Source organism: Alligator sinensis, unplaced genomic scaffold (genome assembly GCF_000455745.1).
Source record: "Alligator sinensis unplaced genomic scaffold, ASM45574v1 scaffold832_4, whole genome shotgun sequence".
NCBI lineage: Eukaryota > Metazoa > Chordata > Crocodylia > Alligatoridae > Alligator > Alligator sinensis.
This window is the reverse complement of record NW_005842329.1, coordinates 647086-665683: the sequence shown is the minus strand read 5'-3', so window position 1 is coordinate 665683 and position 18598 is coordinate 647086. Positions and strand designations below refer to the sequence as shown.

The 18598-nt window shown below is 43.3% G+C and overlaps 1 protein-coding gene across 1 annotated transcript in view; it reads right to left on the bottom strand.

The window, feature by feature from the left end:
* Positions 1-13971: 13971 nt before the first annotated feature.
* The window catches only part of PDE10A (phosphodiesterase 10A), a 337773-nt gene continuing 333146 nt past the window's right edge, over positions 13972-18598 (bottom strand). Inside the window, exon 22 of the mRNA XM_025210028.1 lies at positions 13972-15145. Within this exon, the coding sequence (XP_025065813.1) occupies positions 15028-15145 (118 nt within the window). The 3' untranslated portion in view covers positions 13972-15027. The remainder of the gene's footprint in view (positions 15146-18598) is intronic.

Genomic DNA, 18598 nt, shown 5'->3' with positions numbered 1-18598 from the left:
GGCTGCTTCACCGTTCCAGCTGGCCCAAGGGGTAGTGTCCACAGGTACCTATTGGCTGGGCCCCAGAAGCTCCTGAGAGCGAGTAGCCCTGAAGCTACTTGCCAGGGCGGCTTTTTATACTGCTGGGGCCAGGACAGGGTAGCTTTTTATACTGCTGGTGACAGCACATGTGCTGGCCCCAGGATCTAGCTCCTGCTGACTGCAGATCCAGGAGGAGCCAGGCAGGGTTATTTTGCCCCAAGTGGCACAATTTGCTCCACAACAAAGTACATGTCCGAGCACGTGCGCTGAAGCAAAAAGCCCCGGCTCAAATTTGCACCGCTTCTATTTGAGCTGCTGCAAGCACATGTGCTTGCATGTGTGGATGTGCCGTAAGAGTTTTGTTGCATGTGTGGTTTACTGTGCCTGGAAGAGAGAAAGAGTGAGGCTTTGAGAGCAGGAGTAGAGAAAGGATAGTCCCAGGATGGGCAGAGTAGAGAGAAAGGAATAGTCCCAGGAAGGATAGGGTGCTTTGAGGAGCCCCAAGGCTGAGCTTCCAAGGGGCTGCCACAAGTCTGTCTGCAAGGGACCCTCAGAGACCTGAGTTTCTTCCCACTGTACTGCCACTTGCCTCAAGGAACAGACCAAGGCTGCCCTAAGATAGCTCAACTCAGCAAGCCTTAGCTCCACTGGTCATATTCTGGATCCTAGAGCTACAGTGAGGGAATCTCTGCCACCCCTAGATGGCTACCCCATTGGGTTATGAAATAAATTATAAGTCCTTCTTTCTGTGGAAAGAGTTAGCCTGGAGCATCCCTTGCCCAGAAACCACTCTTTCAAAGGGTGCCTATACATGAACAGTGAGGCTGCTCCTATGCACTATATTTACTCAAGTCTTAATCAAGTCCGATCGAGTGTGGTAATTACTGCATTCCAGCAAACTCCAACATCTTGTGTATCTGTGTCCCTGTGCTTAAAAATGGCAGCAGGGGCACAAACTAGAGCTTGTCAAATGAGCCACTCTAATTAAAACGCCCTTCCTCCCACTCCTGAAGCACACGTATAAACACCCAGAATGTGATCAGTAAGGAGACAAAAAAAAAAAAAGGATTTATTATATGTAATAAAAGCATTACTTTTATCTTGCCAGTATCACCAGAAATCAGTCTTACTGCCCATTTGTGCCAGCCCTAGCCACTGAGGTCTTTCTGCCAGCCCTGGCCACTGACCCTTCTCCAGCTTGGGAAAAATTCAAAAGACCACAATAGTTTAGAGGTAGCTTCCTATATCACTTCCAACCAGCCCTCTCCCTCCCTGCTCAACCTTGCCACCAGCCTTCTCATTGCTCATGAGCACCATAATCCTCCAAGAAGTTCTGGTCACCCCAAGGTACCTGGCTGGAGAGCCATTTCCTTGAGATGCCTTTCCTATAGAGGAGTTGATTTCCCTGTAACAGACAGACAGTGCCTTGGGACCTGTAAGATGAGAAAGTGAAACTACTTTTAGAAACCAACTTTTAGAAAAGATTATAATTCTTTGAGCCTCACTTTACAATAGGGGAGAAGAAAGAGTAGATTTTACTTGTAATACTTACATTGTTCCTATTAGCATAGTATCTGAACATCTGCATGCACTATACACATGTAAGATGGGGAAATGCTACAATCCCATTTTATACATGGGCATCTGAGACATGGATAACCTAAGCCCAGATATTTCAGGGGTTTTGCTTTCCTCTGTAGTTCATGGCACAGTCTTCCCATGATTGTCCAAGAGTATATTAACCAATTAATACTCCGTCATTGCACCAGCACATTGCACTGGCAGGGTGTTGGCAGTACTCTTGTCACCCCTACTTTTATCCAGAAGATGCTAGGAGTTGTTCTTGGTGTTTCTGGTGCTGTGCTTTGCAGTTGTGTATGAGGGCTGGAAGTAGTGATTTGAGAGAATCCTTAAGTACATGGTTGCCTGAAAATGCAAGGAACTGGACTGGACTTGGTGGCCATAGAGGCCTCTTCTGGTCTTACATTCCTTTATGTCCTATCATTTGACTGGATGACCAGTCTTGGGTTTCAAGCTTCCAGCATGAGACAGGAGGGAACTCCCTTTGCTCTTAGATTTTTCCATGCACCAGGTGGCTGTGTTGTGCACATAACCAACCACCAATGCTTACATGCTTTCCAAATTGTTCCTTTCTAGTAACAACTGCATGGGCAGGAAGCAGAGAGCTCCCTCATTTTGAAGCATATTTTACAGCAGATGTAACCTTTCCTAAGTCAGTATGTGTACAAAGTTATTGAAAAGGCTTTAAAATCTCAATTCCGTGGGCAATGCAGGTTGGGTGAGTGGGAATCTAGCCCAAAATATGTTCTCAGAGTAGATGGGTTTCAGGTAATTTTCCATTCTCTGAAGTTTAACAGGTGATATCTCAGCTTCACTAAAGTCAGTAGTTTTGCAATTGTGTTAAATGAGGTCAGGATTTCTCCCCACGTATGGACCAGGTTACATATGTTGACATCTGATCTCAAGCCCATTGAAACCAGCTGAAAGACTACCCAGAAGTTTCAACAAGCTCAGAGTCATGAAGAGTAAAATTTTCAAGAGATGGATACACAAAGCAGTACATTTTTCAAACAAGCCAGAGGGCTTTGGAAGCAGATATATAAACCTCAAGGGAACTTTTGTTACTCAACAGGAGATAAAAGAATTGAGGAAAATAGTACTGGCTGGGGAGTGAACAACCAACAGCATACCATGATTCTCTGCAAGATAGCAACAATTATGTAACAGGCAAGAAAATATAAAGGGACACATGTTCTATTCCTGCAAACTTGGCAAGTTAGACAGAAGAGTAATGAATTAGTCCAGAATGCTATTCCCTACCACCAATGTAGGAGCAGCTTAAAAAGAAATGTGTACAAATATCATCCCTAAATACACAGGGAGCCAAATGTCCAGAAAGAAAAAGGAAAGGGTGCATTTCCTTATAGAAATCAGAAACAACCTCTTCAGAACATTTTAACTGAAGGTGTAAAAGATGAGATTTGTTAGATCCAAAACAGTCTCTCAAATCCTAAGCAGGGATCGGGTCACCCCCCTCCCCCGCACCGGGACCCCCATAGGCCCCAGAGGAGGCGCACTCAGGCCTAGGGTCAGTGAGGATCTAGTCAGGGAACTTCTGGATGGACTGGACGTATTTAAATCAGCTGGTCCTGATGATCTCCACCCCAGAGTGCTGAGGGAATTAGCAGAGGTCATTGCAGGACCCCTGGCACGGCTTTACGAGCACTCGTGGTGCTCTGGTGTGGTGCAAGAGGACTGGAAAAGGGCCAATGTGGTTCCCATTTTCAAAAAAAAGGAGGAAGGAGAATCCAGGAAACTATAGGCCACTTAGTCTTACCTCAATCTTGGGTAAGCTTTTTGAGAGAATTATCCTGGTGCATGTCCGCGAGGGGCCAGCAGAGGAGGTAATGCTTAGGGGCAACCAACATGGGTTCATTAGAGGCAGGTCCTGTCAGATCAACCTGGTGGCCTTCTATGACCAGGTCACAAAATCCTTAGATGCAGGGGTAGCAGCGAACGTAGTCGTTCTGGACTTTAGGAAGGCCTTCGACACTGTCTCCCACCCCATTCTCATTAAAAACTAGGGGACTGTGGCGTCGACACCTACACAGTCAAATGGGTCACTAGTTGGCTGGAGGGCTGCACCCAGAGAGTGGTGGTGGACGGGTCATTTTTGACCTGGAGGGATGTGGGCAGTGGGGTTCCCCAGGGCTCAGTCCTTGGGCCTGCACTGTTCAACATCATCAGCAACTTGGATGAGGGGGTAAAAAGCACCCTGTTCAAATTCGCAGATGACACTAAATTGTGTGGGGAAGTAGGCACGCTAGAAGGGAGGAATAGGCTGCAAGCAGACGTAGACAGGTTACAGGGGTGGGAGAATGAGAACAGGATGGGATTCAACACTGACAAGTGCAAGGTGCTGCACCTGGGGAGGAGGAACCAGCAGCATACTTGCAGGCTGGGGAACTCCCTTCTCGTCAGCACAGAGGCAGAAAAGGATCTTGGAGTCATTATTGATGCCAAAATGAACATGGGCCAACAGTGTGGGGACGCAGTCAGGAAGGCCAACCATACCTTGTCACGCATCCGCAGATGCATCACAAGTAGGTCCAAGGGGGTGATCCTCTCCCTCTATGAGGCACTGGTCAGGCCGCAGATGGAGTTCTGCATCCAGTTCTGGGCACTGCACTTCAGGAGGGATGTGGACAACATGGAGAGGGTCCAGAGGAGGGCCACTCACATGGTCAGGGGGCAGCAGGGCAGGCCCTACAAGGAGAGGCTGAGGGACCTGAACCTGTTCAGCCTCCACAAGAGAAGGCTGAGGGGGGATCTAGTGGCCATTTACAAACTAGTCAGAGGGGACCAGCAGGCATTGGGAGAGTCCCTGTTCCCCCTGAGCACTACCAGGAGTAACTAGCAATAACGGTCACAAGCTGGCAAAGGGTAGATTCAGACTAGACATCAGGAGGCGCTGGATAGATATCTGGCTGGGGTATTATGATCCCAGCACTTGTTCCTGCCCAGGGCAGGGGGTCGGACTTGATGACCTGTTCAGGTCCCTTCCGACCCTACCAACTATGAAACTATGAAACTGAAATAGCTGCAAACAAGGTGCTAACAACTTCAATGCAGTGTTGAAGCTAAAGGTGAGTCTACACAGTGCACTGAGATTCTTCATAGAGATACACGAGGTTGATCTGGAACTGAAAGCAGTCTAACTGCAGAGTTATTTAGTTAGCGTGAAGTGACCTGTGTCAGAGTCTAAGCTGCTACACCTCTGCCTGGCACTACTTTGTGCTGTGTTGGCACACCAGCTTGTTTGAGCTAGGACAGGCATCTCATTGTGCAGTTAGCCTCTATCAGTGTGAAGAACAACCTTTCTTCCCATGGAAGAGTTGAGGGTATTGATGTGCTGACCACTGAAGAATTTTGAGTCTCTCTTGACACTGTGCTATAAGAGAGCTGAGATTCTCATCAGCCATTCACAGTCCTAATCTGTTATGAAGTTGAAAGGCTATCAAAACAGAGTGGTTCTTCAAGGACCAAAGACATTGGTTCTTGGCTTAGCAGTGACCATGAGATGATTGATCCTGAGGAAAGGAATCAGGATCCTGAGGCAAGGAAGGATGCAGCAAAGTAAGAATCCTGGACTTCAGAAAAGCAGACTTCTACTTGCTCAGACAAGACTTCAGAAAAGCAGACTTCTACTTGCTCAGTCTTTTCATGGGCAAGATTCCCTCAGAAGCCAGTCTGAGGGGAGAAGGGGGTCCTGGAGAGCTGGCTATACTTTAAAGAAGCCTTACTGAGAGTGCAGGAACAAACCATCCCAATGCACAGAAAGATTAGCAAGTATGCCAGAAGACCACCTTGGCTTAGCAGAGAACTCTTTAATAAACTATGTCACAAAAAGGAAACTTATAAGAAGTGGAAACTCAGACAAATAAATAGGGAGAAGTATAAGAGTATTGCTTAGGTATGCAGGGATGAAGTCAGGAAGGTCAAAGCGCAATTGGAGCTGCAGTTAGCAAGGGACCTTGCAAGGGTAACAAGAAGGGTTTCTACAAGTATGTTGGTAGCAAGATGAGGATCAGAGAAAGTGTGGGTTCCTTACTGAATGGGGGAGGCAATCTTGTGACTGAGGCGGCAGAAAAGGCTGAAGTGATCAATGCCTTCTTTGCCTCAGTCTTCACAGGCAAGGTCAGCTCCTAGGCTACTCACCAGGCAGCACAGTTTGGTGAGGAGGTGAGCAGCCAACAGTGGCAAAACAACAGGTTAGGGACTACTTAGAAAAGCTGGACATATATAAGCCCGTGGGGTCAGATGGGATGCACCCAAGGGTGCTGAGAGGGTTGGCTGATGAGATTGCAGAGTCACTGGCCATCGTCTTTGAAAACTCATGGCAAATCAGGAGAGGTCCTGGATGATTGGAAAAGGGCAAACAATAGTGTCCATATTTAAGAAAAAGAAAAAGGAGGGTCCAGGGAACTGCTGCACTTCTTTGCTTTGACAAAATTAGAGAAAAACTGAAGGAACACATTCTGCCAAGGGCAGATCCAGGTGTGGTGGGGAGGAAGAAGCGGGATGCAGTTGTGTCCTGTCCTTTTGATTCTTGCTCCACCCAAAACTTAAAATCAATTGCCTGGGAGATGCAGCAGGATTTCGATTGAGGCACTGAGGGAATCCATTCGTTTCATGGCTCCTTATAATATACCTGATTCCTTCTAAACTCTTCATTCCACAGGTGTTAATCATCTTAATGTTCCACCAATGAAGCTATCCTTCCTTCTGCGATTCTGCAGTCTGTTAGCTATTTGTGGTAACATAGCCAATACATGTGTCAGAGCAGACTCAATTAACTGAGTCTGCTGAGCGTAGTAATTACTGCATTCCAGCAGACTCCAGCATCACAGGTATCAATGTCCTCACGCTGATAAGTGGCAATGGGGGCAGCATGGGGACACTGATGCAAGTAATACTCCAGGCTCTTTAATTAGAGTGGCTCTCGGACCCCACAGCCTTGTAGACTGTTGTTAATGCCAGCTAAAAACATTAACCCAGATGTGGAAGTGGTAACTCATGTGAACATTAACTCAAGTGTGACATTAACTTTCAGTGAAGCACTGGATGAACTGTCAAGATGCTCATAGGATGCGTCCATACATGCAAGCACGTGCTTTTGCAGCAGCTCAAATAGGACCGGCAGAAATTTGAGTTGGGAATTGTTGCCTCAGTGCATGTGCCCGGGCATGCACTTTGGTGTAGGGCAAGTTGGACCACTTGGGGCAAAATAACCCTGCCCAGGTCCTCCTGGATCTGCAGGCAGGGGGAGCTAGAGCCTGGGGCCAGCACCTGCACTCCTTGAAGACCCAAGATGTGCTCCTTGTGGTGGCCCCCTTTGAACTGTTAAAGCATGTCCCCTTGCCCTCATATGGCCAAGAGGTGAGCCACCTCATCTGCCTTCCAGCTAGGTCCCCAGTGCTGGCCCTGGACAGGCTCCTTTGCATGGATCTCACCAATTGTCTCACCAGCAGAGATCCTAACATTCCCTGTTTACAAATTGCAAGTACTCTGATAAGAAACAAAAATCTCTCATTAAAATATCCAAAATAGTGTTCTTCCGCTATTAAAATGAAACAACACTATATACAGAGAGGCCAGTTGGGCAATGTTTTATTGATATTATAAGTGTAAAGCAATTTTGGGGGGATGGAGGCAGTTGGGAGAGTTTGTGGATGGATGTAGGGTTTGTGAGGGTGAGGTTTGGAGAGGTATGGGGCTTGTCGGGGGGGGTTGTGGCTGGGTATGTGGGTGAAAGTTTTGTGGGGGTGGCTTGGGGATGTGGGTGGATTGTGGGGGGACTGTGGGTGTGGTGGGGGGGGCTGTGTGAGAGGTGCTGCTCAGGTGTGGGTCCCTGCCCCCCCACAGGGAGAAGCCTCCCCACACAGCACATGGACTCACCCCCCTGCAGGGCCCCCCCCGTCCCCCCACGGGGCCCATGCTCCCCCTGCATGGCACACGTGCCCCCACAGGGTCCTCACGTGCCCCTCCCCTCGCAGGGCCCACAACTCACCCCCCACAGCAGCAATGGTCATGGGGCGCTCAGGACCAGCTGCGGTCAGAGTCCCCAGTGGCACGGTACATCCCTGATTGCCTCAGAGCCAGCGCTGCCTGTGCTGCTCAGCACGGGTGCGGCCTGGCTCGGCACAGGGCTGTGCGGCTTCAGGCTGCCCTGGGCCACTCAGATTGTCACCCATGGCCCGGCCCTGCTCACAGGGACTGTGCAATGCACTGAGCTGGGTCCTGCCTCCACAAGCCTTATGCACTGACAGGTTGAGCCGATTCTGTGGAGGCAGGACCTGGCTTGGCGCAATGTGCGGTCCTTGCAAGCGGGGCTGGGCCTGAAGCTGCACGGCCCATGCTGGGCTGCACACGCATCAAGTTGCACAGGCAGCTCTGGCTCCGAGGTGATCAGGGGTGTGCTGCACTGCTGGGGGCTCTGGCCACAGTAGGCCCCGAGTGCCCCACAGCCACTGCTGCTGCGGGGGTGAGCTGTGGGCCTTGCAGGGGCAGGGGGGAGCTGTAGGCACTGTGGGATACCCATGCCTCCTGACCCCCCACCCCCAGTCCCTACTTGCGGGGACAGCTCCTGGGTCACAGCCTTGCACAGTCTGGGTCTCAGCCCCGCAATGAGAAACAACTGCAACAACAGAAGCTGGGTATGGAAAAACCCCAAAGTGCTAAAACAAAGACTTAAAATCGCTATAAAAGTGAGATGCAGACAAGCCAAGATGGGGAATCCACTCTCTGCAACCTCATGGAGCACAGGCTGTATACCCCCGCTCATATCCTCAATAAGCCTGGACCCGGCCACCCAGTGCTAGTATTGAGTAACATCTACTGGTAACTATAACATCTTACAGGAGTGGTTTTGTTTGTATGTCTGTGTATGTCTGTTTGTATGTATGCTTGTTTATGTCTGTTTGCATGAGTGGTGTGTCCAAGCTTATGTATCTGCTTCATGTAATCAAACACAGCATTTTGCCTTATCCTCCTTTATATGGTCTCGCTCATGATTTGAGCAATTGGCAATTTGTGTAACACAGGGGGCACCATAGAGATGCACGGTCTGCAAGAAGGACGTTCATGCTTGTCTGGACGCACCCATAAAGGCTGGGTTTCGTTTTATGAATCTGAAGAGATGTACATTTAATCCCAATAACTGCAAGACTAATGAAACAACATCTTTTGATTACTTTTTGTGTAGTGTGTTGTGGTGTTTAAAACATATGATACAGCACATTAATGTATAGTCCAATAAAGGTACATTTGTTTTTCCTTCAATCTTAAACTGCATAATACAGCCATAGGCTCCTAGCGTATTCGTGAAGCTTTTAGTTTCTTTTTAACTGGTGTAAAATGTGTTGTATTTTTATATATAAAAATAATATTATCAATGCTGACCCTCCCTGTTCCATTCATGGCTGTGCAGATCACCTTCTCTCCCACACACAGTCATATGACATGCTCGTGGTAACTACAGCTATTGCTTACACAGAAAAGTAGCATTAGGAAATAATACATGTATTTGTTTTAGGTGTTTTTACTTCAAGCTAGGAAATGGAAACAAAGAGGAGAGCCAGCAGCATGGAACTGGACTGTTTTCTGTGGATTACTTACCCAACCTTAGTGAAATACCTCAAGTTACACAATTTAATTGAACATAAAATAGCAAATTTCAGTTCTTATGGGTAAATATTCATTTTTAATGGCAGCTATTCAATGTCCTGTTATTTTGACAACAGCATAAAAATCATGCTATATTGGAATACTCCTCTCACCCTGCCCCTCTACAGATGCGAATGCTATGTCATTTTAACTCACAAGCGGGATGCTTTAAAGCAGGGGGTCACACATTATTTGTGTGGCTGTAAGATACCAAGCACATTCCTTGACTGAACTTTAGGGACAGAGGCTGCTAGGGGCAGGTGGAAGAGGTGACAGTGGTTGACTCCAACTCCGAGCCTAGGTAAGGGCCAGAGCCAGAGCCAGAGCTTGATCCGCAGCAGCTGCCTGCCCCTCTCTCTCCACTCCCACCTTGTACTCAAATCCAAGATGAGGGGCTTTTCTGTCCCCATGTTGAATACGGGGGGCGGGAGGGAGGGAACTTGTCTTGGATTTGAGTAAATACAGGAATTTATCATGTGAATTCACAATGTCTGTTTTAAAACACCAGGCCATCCAGTCGCATCTTGTGTGATGCGGTGAAGCTTCCAGCTCTGTCAACTTTCTCTTCAAATGTAGGTAAATTTGTGGAGGGGAGGGCATGAAATATAGGGTTTGGGCCACATGAATAGATTTTGTCAAAACCTCTATGTAAAAAAAAAAATTTCAATTTGTAATTTTATGTTGTACCACTTCCTCTTCATCACTGCTGACCATGGAAAAGAGTCCAGAAATCTTTTCAAGAACTAAAGTGTAATTCCAGAATTTTGGAAATACAAATTCTACAGATGCACTTATTGAAACCAAACTGAAAAGGGCTGGTCAGATCCTAGCTGACAAAAAATGGCAGAGAAGTCATCACAGCTATGACAATATATAACAGTTGAGAATGCGGTTGAATGTTTAAGTATTAACATGCAGTATCATTCTTTTTGTTGTTGTTGTAGAAAAAAAGCCACAAAGCAACAAAACGCGTTTGGAAAAACTAACCTAACTGATAAAGTAGCCATCTGTATTAAACATCTAGAGAACCAAACATAACCTTTTTTATGAATTTAATTAACTTTTGATCCAATTTTTCCTTGCATTTTATTGGGTGTACCAACACACCCCGCCACGCACATCCCAGCAAAAAGACTTCATCCCTCTCCCTTGCACCGAGTAACAGCAAAAAATGAACATGAAAAATAATATTAAAAAAACTCTGTATTCAGTAATATTCACACCAAAGTGTATGTATATATATCCATTAAAATTATGAACAATTCTAAATATATTTTATGTATCATACATATATTTATATGTATAATTACATATCCACAGATGTTGTCTTGCTGTGCTAAAGCCAGCACTTAAAGCAGAAACAGGTTTCACAATAGGACACCCATATAGGCATATGTACTGGCTGTTTGGTTTGTGAATTTATTTACAACTTAACTATATAATAATAAATGATTACTGCTCTATTGTACAAATGTAATAGTAAAGGTTCAGGTTTGTTTTTTTTAAATACAAAGACTGCAAATGAATACATGAAAAAAATTACACACCATGTACAGTATTTATAATTTATAAATGCAAAGTTAAGACCTCTTTAAATTATTGCACTTGCATATTTTTTTTTTACAAAGAAGATATTTTTGTGTCATATATATATATATATATATATTATATATATATAAAAATCAACATTTTCAGTTTACTAGATGTTGTAAGATTAAACGTTGTTACCTTGAAGTTCTTTCTTCTTCACAGAACCGCCCAACCTGAATTTTTAATATATATGAATCTACTCTACGAATCAGTTTGATCTACTCTACAAACCAGTTAACTACTCATTTTTTGATTTTTTTTTTTATAGAGCATACACCCGTATTACAATCGAGCACAGTTTTTGGTCAGCAAACAGAGAGAGAAAAAAAACCCAAACAAAATTGACAAGTGCCTTTGCTACAGTAGGATGTATTACCTAAAATCTGAACAGGACTATTCTTATAGCAATGTGTAGGAAGTCATTTCCTGACCTCAGAATAAGTATACTGTACCATTTCACAGAATGACAACTAGATCACAGTGTTTTTAGGCAAATGCATTTCTTCCAGAGGGTCATAACTGTTTCAGCAGCTAACAACTTTGTTTTTCTTACAATGTTAATACTAAGTGGACTGAACAAAGTGATAAGGAGACTGGTGGATAACACCAACTGTTCTACTTTTAAGTTTCAAACACAGCAAAATATCCTGTTACTACTGTGCCATATGCAAACGTATTATGCCACATGCCTCCTCATATCTATATTTTAGTATATATGCTTCACTAAACAAACCCATCATTTATTCTAATATAATGATTCTGAGAAACTACTATCTATTTAAAGTGTGATTGCACCATAGTGAATCATTACAGAAGAATATTAAACTCTCTAAAGAAAAGTTTAGTTTAATTACACAAGCAACTGAGTTTCCATCAAAGTTTTCACAGGATGTACAATATATCAGATAAACTAACATGTGTAATATCAGCCCGTGCAGTCCAGTGTTCAAGGACTGCATATGTTTTCCTCGCTCATCTTGTACATTTCAGATAGTATTTCAAGATGCATATTGCTGAATATGCATCCTTCCCATCTTAGTTTCTTATACTTTCATAAAAGAAACAATGTTTAAAGTACGGCTTCAAATAATCCCTTTTCTGTGGCTGGGTTTAGGAAGGAAGAGGTCATTAGAACTTTAACGAAAACAAAGCTGCTTTGTGAGCAAAAGTACATGTAGTAAAAACTTCTAGTAAGAAAGATTTTTAGATATTCTCATTCATTTTGTGCAATTACACTTTTGAGGGATAACAAAAGGTGTGTCAAATGTTCAACTTCTCTATTTAAGAAGGCAGGTCATAAATTTTGAGCAGCAAAACCCTCAGTGTGGACTACAGACAAACAATTCTAACTTCTCGGTTTTGGGATGTTCAGTTTTGAAGTTACTTCTACCAAAAACCTTAGGTACCTACTTCTGAACTCTCTAAATTACAGGAGAGATTGATTAATTTAAAAATTGGCTTATTATGACATTTGATGTTGTTGCTATTGCTTAAAAGATATGTAATCTTTGCAAGTTTTCACTCCTTTCCTATTATCTTTCACCACAAAAACATGGGAACTGCTTTGCAAGCTCCAATGAAACTTGTATAATGAGACTATATTCTAAGTGGTTCAGAAAAATCAGTGGAAAGTAGCATATGGAGGCTTCAGGCCAATAACTACTTTTTGTACATCCTAAATTTGTTAGGGGAAATATATTCTGTATCAGCATCAATACTATACATAAACATGTAAATATAGAGTGGTGATTTGTTAGGGAAGGCATTTTAAATGATAACAGCATGCTAACTAGTTTAGATTTGAGAATCAATGACTGGAAGTCAGACTAAGACTTTTTATACACCTAAGTTACACACCAGAAACAGTGTGTAACTTAAAATATTTTGCAACACTGATAAGGCCAGAAAACTGAGAAAAGTAGTAATAACAAATTCTCTTAAGCCAGATTTTCAGCTGAGTAGTTTTGGGGATTTGAATTCAAGCCAGACTATGCTTGAAATCACCATCAACTTGGAAAGCTCCCATGTAAACTACTAACTCTGGAGCACCTTCAAAGTCCTTTGTTTTGTAGTTCCAAATGCTTTTTGTTAAACCAGAACTGGTGAGAGAGAACTCAGAGGACGCACTGAGCATGACTTTCTTTGTTGTACTTTGATAAAACTGCACCCGTATATTTTATTTTCCTTTCTAAAAGCACTGACTGATAAGTTAGAGAGCATTTTTGCATTTGGTAATGTCTATGCACTAAAACTGTATGTATTTTTGGTGGCCTGTATGTTTTAAATCTCAACTTCCACAAAAAGACTTGCCATAGAAATCCCAAACCTAAACCCTCATCGTATATTTTAGGTACTGCAAAGGCATATATATTTGATTATGCTAATCTTCAGTATAGACATATAAACATATACTGACATGTGCTCGACCATAACAGAAGGCAAAACTCTTTAGAGACTCAGTCATTTAAATTTAAAAACAAATAAGGTGCATGCTTGTTAGATTAATACAGTACAATAAACCAACAGAATGGAGAAAGAGATCCCAGATAGTCTTTAAATCACCAATGAGAATATTAGTTGTGTTTATACTACAGTAATGTCATCACAGAACCATGACCAGATTGACATCACCTGGTAGCAGGTAAAAAGTTCTGTACTACACTGTAGTCAGGGTGATACAAACCAAAAAAATGCATTATTTCCCACTGATGGGGTGTAGTAAAGATAGCTAGGTCTAGGTTCAGCTTTTATTTTTAAGCCACCAAAGGATAAATGCCATGTATTACAACTTCACTAATATCCAAAGGAATGCACTGTCTTAAAAGCCTGATCCTGTAAACAGTTAGCCTTACATACTTAAAAGTGAAGAACATGCATATAGTTTGCAGGATCAGAGCCCTGAATCAGCACATACTGTTGTCCATGGTATATTTAGGTTCATGTTTTCCAAATCAGCTTAGTAGTTCTAAATCTGAACCTGAAAATGATAAATGGGGTAGGGGGAGGAAGGGGGAGGTAAAGGTTTCCTAAACTTTTTTTTTTAAATGGTAGTGAGAAACATATAATACTAGCATGCAACACAAAAGCTAATCAGTACAAAACACTTTTGATTTATAGTGGTGGTACCACAGCCACTTCTGGCAGACTTGGCTCTTCTGACAATGCTCTGGTTTCCAGAAGAAAATGTACCTTTGGAAATGTCTCTCTAATACCTTCTAACATACAACTCACCTTGTAAACTACCAGTCACCAAGAAAAAAACCAACAAGCACAGCCACTTGTCATACTAATAAATTAGGCAGGCAAAACTCCGCTGCTTTGTTTAAACTTAGGCCAAGTATTTCTGACAAAAAGGTCCAGTCTGAAATTATGCCTGCATCCATCTTGATTGGACTGGATCCAGTATTTCCATTGTTTAATGGAGAAACTCTCTGTCTTTGTAAGTCAAAGAGACTTTGTAAGTCATATATGTTATGGCTTTGTAAGCCATAACATATAGCTAGTTCTTCTAATATTAAACTTGCATGTGATAAAACCATTGCTCTGTGATGCCTAATAAGAGAATATTTGGAGCCTTTACCCTGGATTTTCTTTTTTTCTACAGCAAAGGAAAAAAAAGACTGTATCCTCAATAATAGTTACAGTCCCAAGGTTTTTGGCTAGAGTTCAAACTGATTACAAGTAGATCACACATAAACATTCACAATAGCAATGTGTAAAATGTTCTATGTATAGCCAAGAACTCCCAAGTGACACTGGTGTTAAAGCCAGCCACAGTACAGTATAATAAAAGTACCATTGAAACCCTTACTAGAAAGATACATTTTAAAAGTACCCCCTAAGATTTCCCCCCTTCAGTTTTAAATTAAGGCCTCAGGAACATAGCCCATTAGAAAAGGCCAGTCTCTTATATTCACAAGTCATAATCTTGCTCTGCTAGCCGATTCCAGAACAAGTGAGTTGTTAATCTTCTCTGTTCATAATGTGTCACCACTGCTGTAAGTCAGGAGACTGGCATACGGTCACCTAGTTGAGGTAACTCCTTGGGTATTACCTCCTAGGCAGGTTTGCTTCCTAGTTAGCATCTGCAGTTTTTTTTTTCCTTCAAATAAAAAACCCCACAACAAATAAAGAGATGCTTTTAGGGTGAAAGCACTCTGTCACTGATGTTTAGTCATCAATCTTCACAGGAAGTGAATCCGAGGTTTCAGGGGCAAGTGACTGGGAAGGAATCCATATAAAAGCTTCCTCTCCTCGTGTCACTTTCTCCCATTGATTGAGATTTTCCCTGGAGATGGGGAAGAAAGGAAAAAAATAAATAAATGTAATAATTTTTAAGACTTCCTTCTGTATTATACCTTCAGAAATAGTGTTACACAGTTTGTAAACACTGGTCCATACTGAATCTTGCATCAACAGTGAACTATTTCATCTTGTTTTTTTCAGGTGCCTTCAACCTAGATATGGTCGTGAATATTGGCCATGTGGTCTTGCTGATAGCCAGTACATGAAGCTACCAAATTTGCCGCAGAGTTTACCCTTTGCTTCTGGCCTGGACTACAGAAGTTGTTTCCATAAAAAAATAAAAATATTCCCATCCCTCACAGATAAAAATATGAACCAATGTACCAACACCTGCTGAAGTCTGTGAATAACTGAAAAGATAGCTCTTCAGAGATGTGACCTGTCCCATATCTAGACTTGGCAGGATTCAATTATTATTGATAAACACCAATAAACATCAATTTCACCTGACACTCAAAGATCGATGGAAAAATATTTCCATCAGTAATCACTGAAATTTACATAAAGGATACATAAAAATAATATGGGATGGAGGTAAGGAAATCCAGGACAGGGGGTGTGGTGCACGTGTGCATGCACACACACACGCAGAGCAGCCGCTGCAGGAGCTGGGGGCCATACAAGTAAGGTTATGCTGCAGGAGCTGGGGGCCCAGGAGCCCAGTACCACTGGCACCTAGCTTGTACTGTCCAGGTCCCAGCAAGGGCAAGGGCTGAACTCCTCCTGAGGCTGGATCAGGCTCTACCGGAGTTTGGCCCCTGCTCAGGCTAGGACCTGGACAGGCACTTGCCTCCCAGGCTGCTACCAGTCCTGCCCCTCCTACCCCGCTGCCCAGCGCAGCCTTACTGGCACAGCCCCCAGCTCCTGCATGTGTGCATGTGTGTGTGTCAAACTCCCGTGGGGCTCTGTGGTGCTGTTCTGAATTTCAGGGCGTACTGCTTTATTGATGAGGATAGATACTTTCTGCTTGTGTAAAGGTATGCTTTATCCATTTATGGATATTTATTTTTTATATTACTAAACTGTCTGCCCTAATTTTGCACAATCTGGAAAATTTAAATCAACACAAATCAAAATAAATGCTTAAAAATAAATATCAAATTTAGCTCTCGAAATAATAATAATAAAAAAATCAAATTCTACCAAGCCTCACTCAGGTCTCTATAGATTGATACAACAGCATAGTTTGGTGTTTTTTGAAGTTGTCAGAGAATTCTCAATTTTTTGCCATGGAGCTTGCTTCTTTGGAAACCACAACAAGCTACAGTTCCTCATAAAAATTTATGCTTTAGGGCAGTGTAACAATACAATTCTGCTGCCAGAATACTGCATGTTACCTTTCAGACACCTATGTTTTTGTATAAATCCATCTCCTTCAGAACGAAGACTGTTCAAACAACAGTCATGTTTATGTCTGAAATCCCCACCCCACCTTGAAGCATGGAGTATTCATTACTGTATCATGTGGGCCTATTCTTTTAAGTCATAAAAATGTCAAAGAGCAGAAGGTGAAAAAAATATAGAGCCAGATTCCCACCAGATGCAAACTGGCATCACTCTAGTGGCTTAAATGGGGCAGTGCTGATTTACAACAGTTGATGATCTGGCCTATGATGCGTACATATGACTAAAATCTGCCATTTGTATTTTAAATGGTATGCGAGAGAGAGAGAGACAGTCCTACTATTTCTGTTAATTCTGTCAAATCTAGCATTTAGTTACTCTTGCTCTCACACAGATATTAGCAGTAAATGAAGAGAATTACAAGCATACAAATGCACAATCTTATGCAAATCATATCAGATCTAAGTGTTGTAGCAAGGCTCTCATAACTTACGTGATAGAGCTTCACTGAAATACTTGGTAAAATGCAACTAAATCAACGAGATGTCCTAGTTCTAAGTTGGGAGTGCAGGGAACAGGTAGTAACAGCATTTGGGGGGAGTAGATGAAGCCTAGCAAAGACGGCTTGAGTCACCTAGAACTCATAAAAAACAGGGCTTCACACTTGCTAGGAGTGCCAGGATGAAAGCTGTGCTCTCTATCTTCTCCCTCCACTTTAAGCCTCTCCATGATGCTGCCTCAATCTCTGCCCATATAGTTCTAGTCCTACAGAAACTAAGTGATGGGCAGATGGGGTGAGAAGCTGAAAGTTGGCAGGAAAATTGAATATAACTGATATAAAACAATTTGGGTGGCATCTTGGCCACAGGTAAACGAAGGTATGTTCTACAGTCCTTTTTAGGATCAGAAAACCATGTTTTCTATGGACACAGTTCATCATATCTGAAAAACATAGGAGGTACCAGACAACCAATCAACGGTGGAAGAAGAGGCATGTGGTACAAATCTGGAAAGATACCAAGGGTTGTAGGAATAATAAAATAGAAGCCACCACTCCTAATTCACTTGCCATCTGTAAACAGGAAGCCTCCCAAAGGGGTCAAATCATCATTTGCTTAAATCAAACTGATAGAAAGCTATTAGAAAATTTTGTTTGAATTCGGACAAATCAATTCCTCCCCTTTAATCCCTCAAATAGGTATATTATACCAGATGTGACTGTTCTGGTGTGACTAACAGATATGCAGTCCAGAGCCCACTAGAGGAAGTGATTCCACACTAATGCATAAGTTGTGCCTCTGACCTGCACAGAACACACAAAAAAAAAGTCTTTAAACTCAGTAACAAACTAAATTTATTGTAGGCAAAAGGTTATGAACATACAAAAGGGGAATAAATCATTAGAAAAAAAATGACTTCTAGACCAGTGGTGGTCAACTTTTTTGGCCAGCAGACCAGATAGGCAGTGCCCAGTCAATCTGTGGGCTGGAGCTACTGTGTTCTCAATCTGACACCTGGGTGGTCACAGTATGACCCCATCCAGCTATGCAGAGCCTGGCCCCAACCTAGCCTCGTAGGAGGAAAGGGGGATTAAGGCAGCCTCAGCATGGCTCTGCAGAGGCGGAAGGGGAAAGGTGAAGGGGGCTTGACCCACTGCACAGGACTCAGGGTTTGGGATTTGGCAGCAGGGAAGGGGTGGCTGTATTAATTGCCACCACTCCCCTGCTGCCAAATTTCCAACCCATGGGAAGTCTCACAGTCCAGAGATCGGTCTGTGGGCCATATCTGGCCTGCAGGCTGGAGGTTCAGCACCCTTCTTCTAGTTGTAGGTACTACCCTACGTTGGAAACAGGACTGACTACACATTTTTAAAGGTGCAGAAGGTTTAATTCATTTGCTTGTCCACTCACCAGCAAAGTGTTTATAGATTCATAGATGTTAGGGTCAGAAGGGACCTCAATAGATCATCGAGTCCAACCTCCTGCATAGGCAGGAAAGAGGGCTGGGTCTAGATGACCCCAGCTAGATGCATATCCAACCGCCTCTTGAAGACCCCCAGGGTAGGGGAGAGCACCACCTCCCTTGGGAGCCC